The following is a 13,213-nucleotide window of genomic DNA, read 5'->3' as shown; positions in this document are numbered from 1 at the left end:
TCAAAGTTGATGGTGGGATAAAGTTCTTGGTGAACAATTTCATTAATGATTTTTGAGCATATCAATACATATTCAGATGATCAATTGGGATTTGATAGTTCATCATATGCTAAGTCATCCCAAGACCATCAAGTAGACGAAGCACTAGATTTACACATAAGCTGATGATGGATGTGTTCAATGAATGAGTCCATACACACTTCTTTGTAGAAACTAGAACATGGGATTTGGCTTAAGACCTTATGGGCTTGAGTCTGAACATATCGATTCAGTTATATTAATTGATCATTAATTAATCAATAAAATATATAGGCAATTAATTTGCACGTCTACTAAAGATGATAGGGAAATTAAACTTGTTAACGAGACTGATACATGTGCCCAGGGGGTTACAGTCAAATGATATTTTGGACCTCAGAAGATATAGTTAAAGTTTTTGAGTTTTATGAAAAGTACCGACTTAGTATAAATACGAGAAGCCCTGAAAAAAATTCACCCAGACCAGAACTTTTCAGTGCTTGTACCCTTCTTCTCCCTCCTTCTCATAGCTACTCTACATCCCTGATGGATGGTCTTGCCTATTCAATCCTATTTTAGTATTCTGGTGGGAATTATTCTTTGTTTTATCCAATCAAAGTCTTAAGAAACCCAACGTTCGCAACAACTATTTGGTTGATTGTACCCTATTCATACAATGTTTTTTGAAGATTTCATTCAACCCATCTCTTGTTTGTATTTAATAAACACTTGATCCTGGAGAAGTACAAGGATCCAGACTCGAGTGGAAGCATTGAGGCTCACCAGACTTGCCTTGAGGTTTAGGAATCTAGATGTCCATTTTCACATAATCATCCAACCATTTACCCCTAAAATCCATCATTTTCTCACTCTAAATAGTAGTTGTCCCTAATTTATCTCTCAATAATCATTTAATTATCTATCTATATCTTCATCCAAAGCCCCCGTTCATGCCCTAAAAGATTCAATAAAGATATTCTTCATCTATACCTTTAAATTTCATATCAAACTTCCTCTACACCCTCTCCTGATTTTCTATATCTATCTCGCCATTTCAGTCAGTTTTTCACTCTAAACCCATATCCTTCTATCTTTTAAATTGATTTTTACCTCTCTATTGATCAGCTTTCTTCTAAGTTTCAAATTAAAAAAAAAACCACTTTTGAATTCCACCATTTCAGGCCAAAAATCGCATTGTGCAAGAATAAGCCAAATCGGCTGAGTCCTGCCTTAATTGGGCTGACCCAATTGGGCTTATTGGCTTGACCCAATAGGGTGCCTCAATTGGGATGACCCAATAGGCAGCCCTTCATAGGGCCACAGCGAGCCCCCCCGACCAAACTTGAACCAACCGGAAGACCCGCCGCTGCTTCGCCCCTGCTCTGTCACCGCTCTGACACCCCACCACTACCGCTTGGCAGTCGCCGCCAACGATCGATAGAAAAGGTATTTTACCTTATTCTGTGTATTTTTTAATCTTAAAAAAACAGAAAAAATAGGAAAAATTAGGAATGTTTTTTGCATTTAAAGTTCTTATAAAATCATAAAAATGTCTTAAATAATATAATAATTTTCAAGTGATTTTAACATGTACAAACTCCATAAAAGATATTTAACTCTTGTTTTTGATATCTCTAGTGGTTTTTGGTGTTGATTAAATTCCAGAAAATTCATAAAAATATTTTTTTGTATTTCTAGTGTTAATTAAAATTATGAAAATTAGTCTAAAATACTTTTAGTATTTTAACTTTGTATTTCTGCTTCAGTTAAGATCATATGAAATTATATAAGTTGACTACAAATCCAATTAAATTTGAGAAATTATAATTATCACTTTTAAATTCGTTCGCTTCATTCAGAGCTTCAGAAATTTCTGAAATTAGTTTCTTCCTCTCTATGGGTCAATATCTTATCTGCCCTAAATTAATCATGGTGTGTTTTAGCAGAAACTTTTCATAAATATTGTTGGTTAAGTCTGAATCAAACAACGACATAAAGCCCCCAAATTTGGACTTATCACATTCATAGAACTTGAGTACAAGGCTCTAGCAAATTGAGGACCACAAATTCTCTGCGTCAAGTTTCTCTAATAAAGATAGTAACTTTGGTACAGAGTAGTCTCCAATCATATGGCGGGATAGCACTGCAACACCATATATGGTGGCTAATCGAATACTTCACAATAAAACAAAGCATATTGCAAAAAACTTTCATTTTGTTTTTGAGCAAGTGGCGTTCAAGAACATCCAAGAGAATGCCACATGAAGGAAAGATCAAATGGTAGACACTCTCATTCATTACCTCCTAAGAAATTCATAAATATAAGATTAATTTTAGGATTAATTATAGATAGTACTAAACATAGAAATGATCTATAGGTCAGCAGACAATATCATATAGCCTTGGAATTTGGTTATAATGGCCATCATCATAATGGAAATAGATTCTATTATAGTGCATATTATAGTTGATGTGAATACGAGTCATTATAATAATTTAAGTGTGGGATTTAATACAACCAGCTTCATTTCATACTCCCTCTCTTTCTGTCTTCTTTCTCATATTATATGTTATTGTTCTTGAGTGACATCAATTCAATTCAAATGCCATGATCAAATATATCATCAAAGGGCATCATAGGATTTCATCAAATGGTCTGCCATGTTCTGACAATTCCCATATTACTTAACACTTTCCCCCCTTTTTATGCTCAGAAAATGGGCATTGTTTTTATTTTGAATATGATAACGTTACTTTTGTGGGCTGTTCTAGAAATATGCAGGTACACATCAACGACTGTGTAGGGTAGAAGATCACATGGATGAAAAATGTAAATAAATTATCCGAATCGTGCTTTGAAGATATGTAACATCAGACATGGTAAACAAGGGCTTGCTTATCAGTAGTCACCAACATCGTGGCAGTAACAATGTACAGTAAAATTAGGTATCCCCTACACAATTACACAACTACATATCCATCTATGCTACAATTTTTTCAAGGGAAATCATGGTACAATGCAAGAGGAAGACGCTTTTATGGGAAATAATGGCACATGTTTTATGAATTATAATCCTACTTATTAATTATATTATCTGTTGACTATAATTCAACAAAGAATCCCACCATCTGTTTTGTTCCATATTCTCCTACTTGTTTTTGCATGTGATCTGCAGCAAAGTGCAGCTTTGTTCAGCAATGCAAATCTTAAGTTTAATTATGATGGTTGGCTTGATCATTACATCAAATTTAATGGTCCCACTAATTTTAGAAGCTAAGGGATGACAGTTTAGGGAGGAATAAGACTTATGATATTACTTCTGGAGATGAAGATAATCTATTGGTTGGAGCTAAAGTTTATATAGTTACTATTACTATTCTTTCTTTATTTTCTTAAACCCTCTCTGCTTGAAGGTTTAAAAAAGCCAGTCATGTTGACAAATATTTATCCTCCTCTCTTGCACAGATCATACTTTATCCTCCTCTCTTGAATTTACAGAGTATTGTACTGTTATGTTGTTAAATATTTAATAGGTTGCTTTAATAGATATATGTCATCTGTGGCAAGAATTTGAGTGAATTTTTCGGGATAAGATTTTTGCCCCCAACATTTATTTACCTCTTTATGAAACATTTAATCCATTGAATAAAAATAATATTCACAGCGTCCTAACAATAACTTAAGTCTAATATTGTAGTGTCTAGACAACATCCACATTTATTGAATCCAATACTTGTACATTGGTTACACTCTAAAATAAAAAATAAAAAACAAAAACATGTATAGAATCAGAAGCATTGCCTGAATATTTTTTGATCTTAACATTTTTTCATAATAAATGTGATCCTGACTTGAGGACTGAGCTGTTAGATGTAATTAAGAAGTTACAAATACAATGATAATTGTTTGTTCTGATCCAAATTCGATTTAAGTATATTAATGGTGAAAAAAGTTATTCTCTTATAGTTTAGATAAAGTTATAGTTAAGAGATGGATGTCAAGCATTCCCATACGGTTTGGATTAATTTTAATGTTTTAATGCATATGAGATAAAAACTGATACAAAATACTCAAGGTCACAGTTTCAGATAAATAGAGTCAAAGTGATAATCTCAAATTTAGGGTTTATCGCATCGTTTGTAATTGGGATTATTCATTAAATACATACCAGTACTTACATATGAATATTTAGCTAGTGATGAGTACGGATTGTCTCCATATGAAATGATGATTAAGGATTTAGTTTTCTAACAATACTGTTTATCGATATGAGAATAGATAGGTGAGAGTTTACTAGGCGAGATAGTGATATCAAGTAAAAGGTTGTAAATAACTATAATTCAAAGTTACAATTAGCAAAGATAAGAGAAGGTGAAAGTAGACTTACGTGAAACAATGCATCAACGTCGTACAAAATGTGTTGGATACGAGAATGATCGAGTGAATGAACGTTGTGATGATAGAGAGATGAGATTATGGGGATGTAAGGAGGTGGTGTGGTAGTAAAAAAGCTGATGATAAGATCTAATTAAACCAACGACGATGTCAGAGAAGAGCAATGTAAGCCAAAGACGCTTGCCTTAGATCATTATGTTCCGCCAAGATCACAGTAATTAATGAGTGTCGGTAGTCTCCCCCTCTTGTTTTATGCTTCTTCACACACACCCAAGACAACAAGACCACACTTGGTGAATCTCAAATCTCACTATATTTCAACCAGCCTAAATGACTAGGAACCAGGTTAAAGATTAATTTGACAATGATACATGCATCTACTTATAGATTAGAGGGGATGAAAGGAAACATGAAGGGGAAGTGAAGTAACCCTGAAAAATTAAGCTCAATTGGTTATGTTGGTCGTCCGATGTCATGGTTTGACTTTAGTGAAATCCTAGCCCTTATTTTCTTCGCTCCTTGTCTTTATTTGTTTCTTTCCTCTTTTCTGTTTTAGTTGGAGTATCAGATGATTGAGATTCCTCCTCACATCGTCTTCCTTGCATGCGTCTTTCAAAGCCACCTTGTGTATCTCTAGGGGAAAGTAGAACATAGAGACAGAAAGGAATGCATTAAATAAAAAATGAAAACCACATGTGACGTGATAGCGCCTCAGCGCGTGCCATGTCATCATGTCTTCTTGGACTTCCAATCAGAAAGTGACACATTTACATGTGTCACTTTACATGTACATGTGTGCCACATGTACATGTGTCACCATGCGTGACCATCGTTGTTGATTTCTGAAAAAAAATCAATATTTCAATGTTCACGTCTTGGTCTCTACGCTTGTCTTTTTTTGATTGGTCCACATCGCCCTACACCAGAAAAACTGTAGAAAGTTATTATTTTATCTTAAATGCCATTATGACATAACTTTTTGCAATGCCATAATGGCGTAACGGAATGATTGGCTATGGCCATTCATTAAGTGGGCATAATGATTGGCGCCAACCAATCATTATACCATACTCTGATTGGTAGCCATTTGACCAATGGAACGGTGACACGCGGTGTGTCAAAAACAAAGGACTTAAATTATGTTATAAAAATTGCGTCAAATAAGATAAAAGCCCAAAGAATATATATAAATATACTTTTTACCAAAAAAAAAAAGATCTTCATGAATTTTATGTTGAAAAATTCTAGAAAAAACAAAAAATGACACTCTTTCGGAATTTCATGTGATCAAAATTCCTAAAAATACACTAAAGTACAGAAAATTTTGAATATCATTCTAAAAACAGAGGTTATCATTTTAGGATTGATAATATGCATATAAAATTAATTTAATGCAAATAAATATGTAAATATGGTCATAGTAAGGTGCTTAAAGTGCATGTTATCACAATAGCAAAACCCTCAAATATAGGAAATAAAACTATTGGCTGGATTAATGGAATAGGTGGTGTAAAACATTATGCATCCGTTCCACTTTAACTCTGTATTTGGAATATGAAATTTGATTTATATTAGAAGCTGATGATGAGTGTGTTTTCACTAATATTAATATGTTATATGTTCTTCTGATAGTCCATGAAATACACTGACATTGCACATTCTATAGATCACAAGTAGACTCTATAGAACTGAGTCAGAAGTACTTTCTGTACTTTTTTTTATATGTTCGCCAGTAAAGCACACACACACTCGTCTTATTGTCAGTGCAACGTCAGTGAAGCCCATTCCAACTTCCTCCCGTTGACCTCGTGAGACTCACTTGCTGCTCTCATCGCCGTTTGGTGTGGCTTTTTTCCTGGATGACATTTCCTCCTCGACATGACCCGACCATATGGAGTGCAATTTCTTGACCTTGGTCTGCCACTTCGATGCAATCAGCCATAATGCCACAACAATCCATATTCACAAGTAAACTCTTTCACTCCTTCCAAGTCTAGCTACGACCCTTCAACAGTCGCCTATCAACTAAGGTTTAGACAATTAATCTTTCTTCAGGAGTGTAAGAATATTCTTTCGAGTCGAAAACCAAAGTCCAATAGTATTTTACTCGAAAAATTTATCCTCTAGTATTCATAAATATTTCACTATCAATCAAATATGTTTCTTAGTGCGGAGCCACCTCTCAACTCACAGTTGGCACTCCACTCGTCAGGAATCTAGGCAACACTATTTGAGTCATCAACCAACCTTCAATTAATTTTTTCCTTACCAAACTGTTTCAGTAATCCTTATAAATATTATCTCTCGACCCATAATGACAACTTACCCACACTGATCCGCAATTACTGAAGTAACCACACGTCAGTGTACTAACTGATGATTGCGGGATTATGATCGAATGCGACGGTCTTCTTGATTCAATCGTGTTTCACCTTTTATCTTCTTCATCTGATATCTCTTAAACTTCTGACATCGTTTTCGAAAATGGAGAATCAGGAATATCAAAAATAAACTTTTTGTCCATTGCCATCGGCAATCTGACCATCATAGGATCATGCACTCATAATCTCTCTCTTAAATATCTCACATCATCGTTTCCCAAATCCACAATCAACAAAGGAGAAGGAATTACCTGTTTCCTATTCTTCATTAGACAGTATAGATCTTCAAGACTCGCTCGATGGGAGCGCGACAGACTGGGCATCCAAACCCCTTTCTCTTGACCTCGCTTAAGCACTCCATGCACCCGGCTACGTGTCCGCAAGGGACGCAAACTACCTCAGGAGAGCGGTCTGCGCAGACAACACAGGAGGATTTATCCCCACTCCGGCCGGCCTCAGCTGTAGCGCTCCACCTTGCAGGCGATGTATCCTCTCGCGCGGGTTCGTCGAGGGTGAGGTCGGACAGTGAAATCCCTTCATCTATGGCCGATCGAATAGAAGCGGCGATGGCCTTGGCTATGTCATTCCTTTCCCAAGAATACGAAGGAGCATTCACAGTCAATGGCGACGATGTTGACGTTCCCGCCATCTCAAACGGGGGAGCGTTAGTCTGAAAACAGAAGATAAATTACAAGAAAAGATTTATCATCCACAACCATGGCTCGTGGACGGAAGACGGTCACCGTTCCGACTGTCGTCCCTTTCATTCCCAACCAAAGCGAGAGAGTTACCGTTGCCATTGCCGGATTAGTATCGTAGAGCAGCCGTAGTTGGGTCGAATTCTCAGGATTCGTGGAAAAAAGCTTTAGCTCGGCGCCTACTCATGAAAGAAACAAACATTATTCGATGACAAGGAATCACAGTTACAACCAGACACTACTCATGGGAAGCTGCTCACCGTAGCCCTGGTGAGAGAAAATCAGTTCAGCGTTTGGTCCGCTGAAATCAGCTTTCTTAAGAGTGAACCTCTTAGGGTGAACGATCCAGATAGGCCTCGGGGACTGCTAATTTAAGATTAAAGTCCAACATTTTTTTCATAGATTCAAAGAGGCTAGATGGATTGTACTTCCAAAGTGGGGTCGGCGGGTTTCGATGAACTATGACCACTTTACCTGTCTGTTGGTATAAAGGGCGATCTTCAGACTTCCTACTCGCCTGGATAGAGAAGAGTCGCTGGGGAGGACTACGGCCCACCTGCCAATATGAAATATTAAGGCCCAAAGTCGAACGAAACTGTCTAATATTCGTCTAGTTCTCGGATACATCTTTTATTACATGAGGCTTGAAGAAGATACAAAAAATGCCTTGGCAGGGTTGGAGGTCGCCAGTAGTAAGCCGGAAAATAAACAGATCTTGTCCTGAGACAAAACACGAAGAAAATGCTTCAATGACTCGTTAAAAAACTTCCAGCTATTCAGGATCTTATTTCTTGTTGTGTCTATCTGCAGTAGACAAAAGGGGAAATCGGGGACTAAGATCTTCGCTTAGTAGCCGCATTGGTTGACTGATAAAATTATTTCTACCCAGAGAGTGCTTGTGCGTAAAAGTAATTCATTAGCTTCACACCAATTAACACCCAATTAAAAATCAATTTTTTCAAAAAAAATTCTTAAATACCTCGATTGCGCGGACAAGGCTGGCGCGGCCTACTATTCGAGCTGCATCGAGAGAATTCAGGCGAAAAATATCCTCGAGAAGGGGATTCGCTTTAATAAAAGACGACCAATCACAATTTTACCCTCAACGATGAAATCAATGATACCCACATGCACAACAAAAACAAATTCACCATGGTGGTGAACGCAAGTTTGACGTTAAGCCGGAGAATGGCTGACTACCTCCGTGTGAAAGGAGAAGGATTGTGGTCTCCTCAAGGCCTCGCTCCACCGCTCTTTTAAGAGCAGTCCCGACACGTGAATCTGTCACCACAATTGATTATTCTTTTTCTACGGATGATGCTAAGCCGGAGACTTCAAACAGAAAACGATGAAAAGGACAGCGAGGAAAGAAAAAGAAAGAGGGAAAGAGCGCGAGCGAGAGAGAACGAAGCAAGATAGGTGGGAGAAGAGAGAGAACGAGAAAGCAATCGAGTGAGATGATTAGAAAGAGATAGAGTTCGAGATAGACAAACAGACAGAGGCAGATAAAGGCTACTTGAGAGAGAGAGATGAATAGATTGAGAGAGAGCAAGAGAGATAGATAGATAGAGAGATAACAGATAGATAGATAGATAGATAGATCGATAGATAGATAGATAGATTGATAGATAGATAGATAGATAGACAGATAGATAGATAGATCGATAGATCGATCGATAGATAGATAGATAGATAGATAGATAGATCGATACATAGATAGATAGATTGATAGATAGATCGATAGATCGATAAATCGATAGATAGATAGATAGATAGATAGATAGATAGATTGATAGATAGATAGATAGTTAGATAGATCGATAAATCGATAGATAGATAGATAGATAGATAGATAGATAGATAGATAGATAGATAGATAGATAGATAGATAGATAGATAGATAGATAGATAGTTAGATAGACAGATAAATAGATAGCTAGATAGACAGATAGATAGCTAGATAGATAGATAGATAAGATATAGATAGAGAAGATATAGAGAGATAGATAGAGAGAGAGAGAGAGAGAGAGAGAGAGAGAGACGCACCTGGATCGTAAAAGTTCACATCTGCACCCATTTGTAGCAGTAAATTCGCCGCTGGAAGATAACGAGAGGCCGAGCACGCGATAATCAGAGGCGTCTTTCCTGAAGGACTTATCCACTATGTTCATAGAATCAACAGCAGCACAGACTTTAGTTTTCTCAAAGAACTACGTTTTGAACAATCTGTAGGAGAAAAAACAGAATAAAATTTTACATTCAGGGAAGCTCCCTGGGCGCGGAGAGATCTGATTGCGTCCATGTCGAGCTGGCGGACCGCTTCGTACAACTCTCGCTCCTTCGACTGCTCGGCGCCCATTTCCCTTTACTGACACATAAACAACAGAGTATGAGAACGCGAGAAGGAAAGTTGCAGAAGGACCTGGTCGTCGAGAAACAGATAGAGAGAGGAGAAAGAGATGGACCTAGAGAAGTAAACTTCAGTCGTGGTGTCAAATTCTCCCCTAATTTTCAGATCAGTTGTTTCATGGGGTCGAATCTTAATTGCGGACCATGTAGCCTGCTTTGACTTTATAAGAGAGTGTGGTCTTTCGCAGAAGCCTACATCTCCAACGAAAGAGAATTTTACATTAATTTAACAATATCTGGTCCTTGGCGTAAAGGAGAAGAAGTTGCAGTAAACTGAATTGCGCGTTTCCCCGTATCAAAATTGCGACGCGTTAACCACACGAGGACTTCAAAATACGCTTATTATTTTATTCGGCCATAGGATGATGAAAGTCATCCCAAGACACAACTGGCTACCGATGCCTCCAGCTGTAGAGTTGCAGATTCCCACATTGTCTGCCTGGTTTGGGCTTCTAACAAGATGATCAATAAGGTCGTACCATCCTATCTCGGAGCTCCGTCAGCCGCGGCTGCCCGTCATCTGAAGCGTCCCCCCCACGTCTCCTGAAGGTTGATTTTTATTTCTACTGCCCTCACTCTGAAAGAGAGACAAAGAGAGAAAGGGAGTGAGAGATTCAACTAGGGAACGTCATAGCGAACCGAGGCCGTCGGATCACCTTTTAAGGGTAGACCGTAAAGATGAGTGCAAGGCCACGTCCGCACCGACGTTGACCTTTAGGATTTAAAATAAGAAATAGATTAGTAAAAACTTAACATGTATCTATACTTGTTAACAGAAATAGATGGATAGGTCGATAGGATTACATATAAAAAGACAGAGGGATAGGATTAGATCTAATGGAGAGTATTAAATCTGGATCATAAACATAACCGTTGGGAAATATAATGGTTACAACTAAACTAAGATAGGAAGTTACAGATCTGGACTTGTAACTCCCTATTTCCTAACCGTTAACTTTTATGCATATAAATACAAACCGATTTGAAATGAGATCAATAATAAGAAGGATCAACGATCTGACTTCTACTCTTGTTGTTGACCCTCCCCATCTATCTCTATTCTCGCTCCTCTTCTTCTACATCTTCCTCTTCCTCTTTTGAGCATATTTACATGGTATCAAAGCCGTCAGTCTAAGGGCCATCAGAGTTTGACTTTCTCTTCGACGGGGTTGAGCTCTCCGTCGGTGTTCTCTTTGACGTATTTTGCGCCAGTTCCACAGCCTCATTCTGGAAATTAAGGAATATATAGATCGATGATGATCGACATCGATGTGGGAAACGGCTCCTCATAGAGCCAGAAGTGTCGCCAGAAGCAAAGCATCTTGATCAGGGCTGCTATTTCTCTTCGGGAGAAGCCATTCACACCACTCCCTGTTCCCCGGGACAACGGAACGAAGCCCTTCTTGAACGTGCCCGACGACCTCAGAATCTCTGAAATAGCCGTTTTCTGTTGAGGACTCGTCCAGTAGCCGTTTATGAACAGAAGCCACGTTGCGAGAAATTAAATAAATGTTATGTTTACATAAAATCAAAGTCAAGTAAATCATTACGAAGAATGACGTACATATGTTATCCCCTCCTCTCTGCTCTGGTAACCCGCCGCCAGTCGTATAGAGCGCTGTGCCCACCACCGGATACGTAGGAAAAGTGGGAGCAGGGAAGGATGCCATTTGACTTTGCCACATGAGTTGCGGGTTTGGCTAGGTAACTTAATGGAAATGCATGGGACTGAAAATCCAGGAATGATGGTTCGACTCGGTCATTGGCCTTAGGGAATGTCGAGCAGCACTCTACTTTCCTCGTTTAAAGAAATAAAAAGATCTTCGAAGGAGCTGAAAAACTCCCCTATCTCATAGGTAGTGTAGTTTACTAGTGACCCGGCCCCAGATTGTTGATTCTGGACTGGAACAACAAACCATGGTAGACAAAGTTCTTGCAGAACCTTCCTCGTATGGTACTTAAACGGAGACGGTTCGAGCTTACCGATTACTTTGGGTCAGCCCCTCGACATCTATGGAAGCCATTATGTAAACATAACCAACATTCTAACGAATGCCTCTTATCTGTTTCTCGTCATATGTTTACATAATTAAGCTTTTTGTTCTTACTGGTTTCGCTGTTCAGGTTACGAAGTAACTGCAAGAACTTGCAAAAGGGGAGATGAGATGCTCAATTGACTCCTTAACCTTGATACAAAGTATTGGATGAATCAATAGGAATGGGTGTAAGCTTCGTTGCTCTGAAATACCTAGTGCTGACCACACTGAGAGACACGAAAGCACAGGTAATGCCAGTTGGTGAAATGGTGTTAAGAATTCCTAGCGGTACCCAGAGGTCGTGATGATATTATCTGTGTTCGTACCGTTCCTCCTGGAGTAGATCCCACATCCAACCAACCCTTTTTACCAGGGAATAGGATAATTCCTGACGAAGGGGATGAGCGGAATAGGGAGTCTACTAGATGCGGTTCAACTAATGGAGACTTTTTGAATAGCTGGAGTCAGAAGTCCCCAAGTTAGCGTATGTTGGTGGATCATCAGCACAACCAGCAAGGATCAAGGGGGATCTCGTTGTTGCATAGCTCAGGTCGGAGCAACGTGCCATCGTACGTTCAAGAGGCAATCACACGATCGTACATGAGTGTCCGGAAGTTTTCATTGCATACTCCAATGGGTCGGAAGGCAGCGGCAGAAAGAGGTTGTGAACGAAACTGGACAGGATCTTTCAACAATTCCATACAGATAGAGGCGCCTATCAAAAAGATACTCCGAAGGCTTTGGGATTAAGGTCTCATTAGCCGAAGAAGACCATGGAAAATCCATGTGGCGTGCTTGACGAACGTCAGCAACGGAGACATCGTGAATCAGTCCGCAGATATCGCGATAAGTCCTTTGTCCTACTACAGGTACCAAGGGTGCGGCTCTGTATGAGGCTCATACTGTGGAGCAAGTCTGGTCACCTTTCCAAGATAAAAAAGAAAAAAAAGCGAAATAAAGCAACTCTCACTTAGACCTGGAGAAGGTGAGGTAGTCTTTCATTCCGACCTCGTACGGTTCGACCAAACAATGTTCCATGGTTTGTTTGACGGTCTTTGTTGGCTCGGTTGAGCACTATTTTTTATTTGTCCTGGTCTTACCCATTTGAGTGGGTCTGAAAAAAAGAATGAATCTATGCTCTCTTCCATTCTAAGGTTCTGCAAAGTAGCTGGCCAGCAATCGCTCAACTGTTTGAGCGCAGTGTAATGTAAGTGGAGATTAGATGACGGAACCTGCATTAAGATTGAAAACCTGTCGTCTTGATTGAAATGTTTG

At 38.8% G+C, this 13,213-nt stretch overlaps 1 protein-coding gene and 1 pseudogene across 2 annotated transcripts; one reads left to right on the top strand and one right to left on the bottom strand.

The window, feature by feature from the left end:
- Positions 1-6,913: 6,913 nt before the first annotated feature.
- On the bottom strand, positions 6,914-10,111 carry LOC144710196 (putative E3 ubiquitin-protein ligase XBAT35). 2 transcript variants are annotated; one of them, XM_078583894.1, is made up of 10 exons: positions 9,959-10,111; positions 9,751-9,861; positions 9,540-9,654; positions 8,694-8,774; positions 8,473-8,561; positions 8,131-8,213; positions 7,968-8,049; positions 7,754-7,859; positions 7,587-7,672; positions 6,914-7,465 (listed from the first exon to the last, which is right to left on the bottom strand). In XM_078583894.1, exons 2-10 carry the CDS (start codon positions 9,850-9,852, stop codon positions 7,064-7,066), a joined length of 1,146 nt encoding a protein of 381 aa, XP_078440020.1. In that variant the 5' UTR covers positions 9,853-9,861; positions 9,959-10,111; the 3' UTR covers positions 6,914-7,063. The 2 variants fall into 2 exon arrangements, with proteins under 2 accessions (XP_078440020.1, XP_078440021.1); XM_078583895.1 differs by having other exon boundaries at positions 7,754-7,856.
- A 2,227-nt stretch (positions 10,112-12,338) lies between these two features.
- On the top strand, positions 12,339-12,832 carry LOC144710104 (uncharacterized; annotated as a pseudogene).
- The last annotated feature ends 381 nt before the right edge of the window (positions 12,833-13,213 follow it).

Source organism: Wolffia australiana, chromosome 12 (assembly GCF_029677425.1).
Source record: "Wolffia australiana isolate 7733 chromosome 12, ASM2967742v1".
Classification (NCBI taxonomy): Eukaryota; Viridiplantae; Streptophyta; class Magnoliopsida; order Alismatales; family Araceae; genus Wolffia; species Wolffia australiana.
Note: the sequence above shows the minus strand (reverse complement) of the source record. Positions and strands in the feature narration are given on the sequence as shown.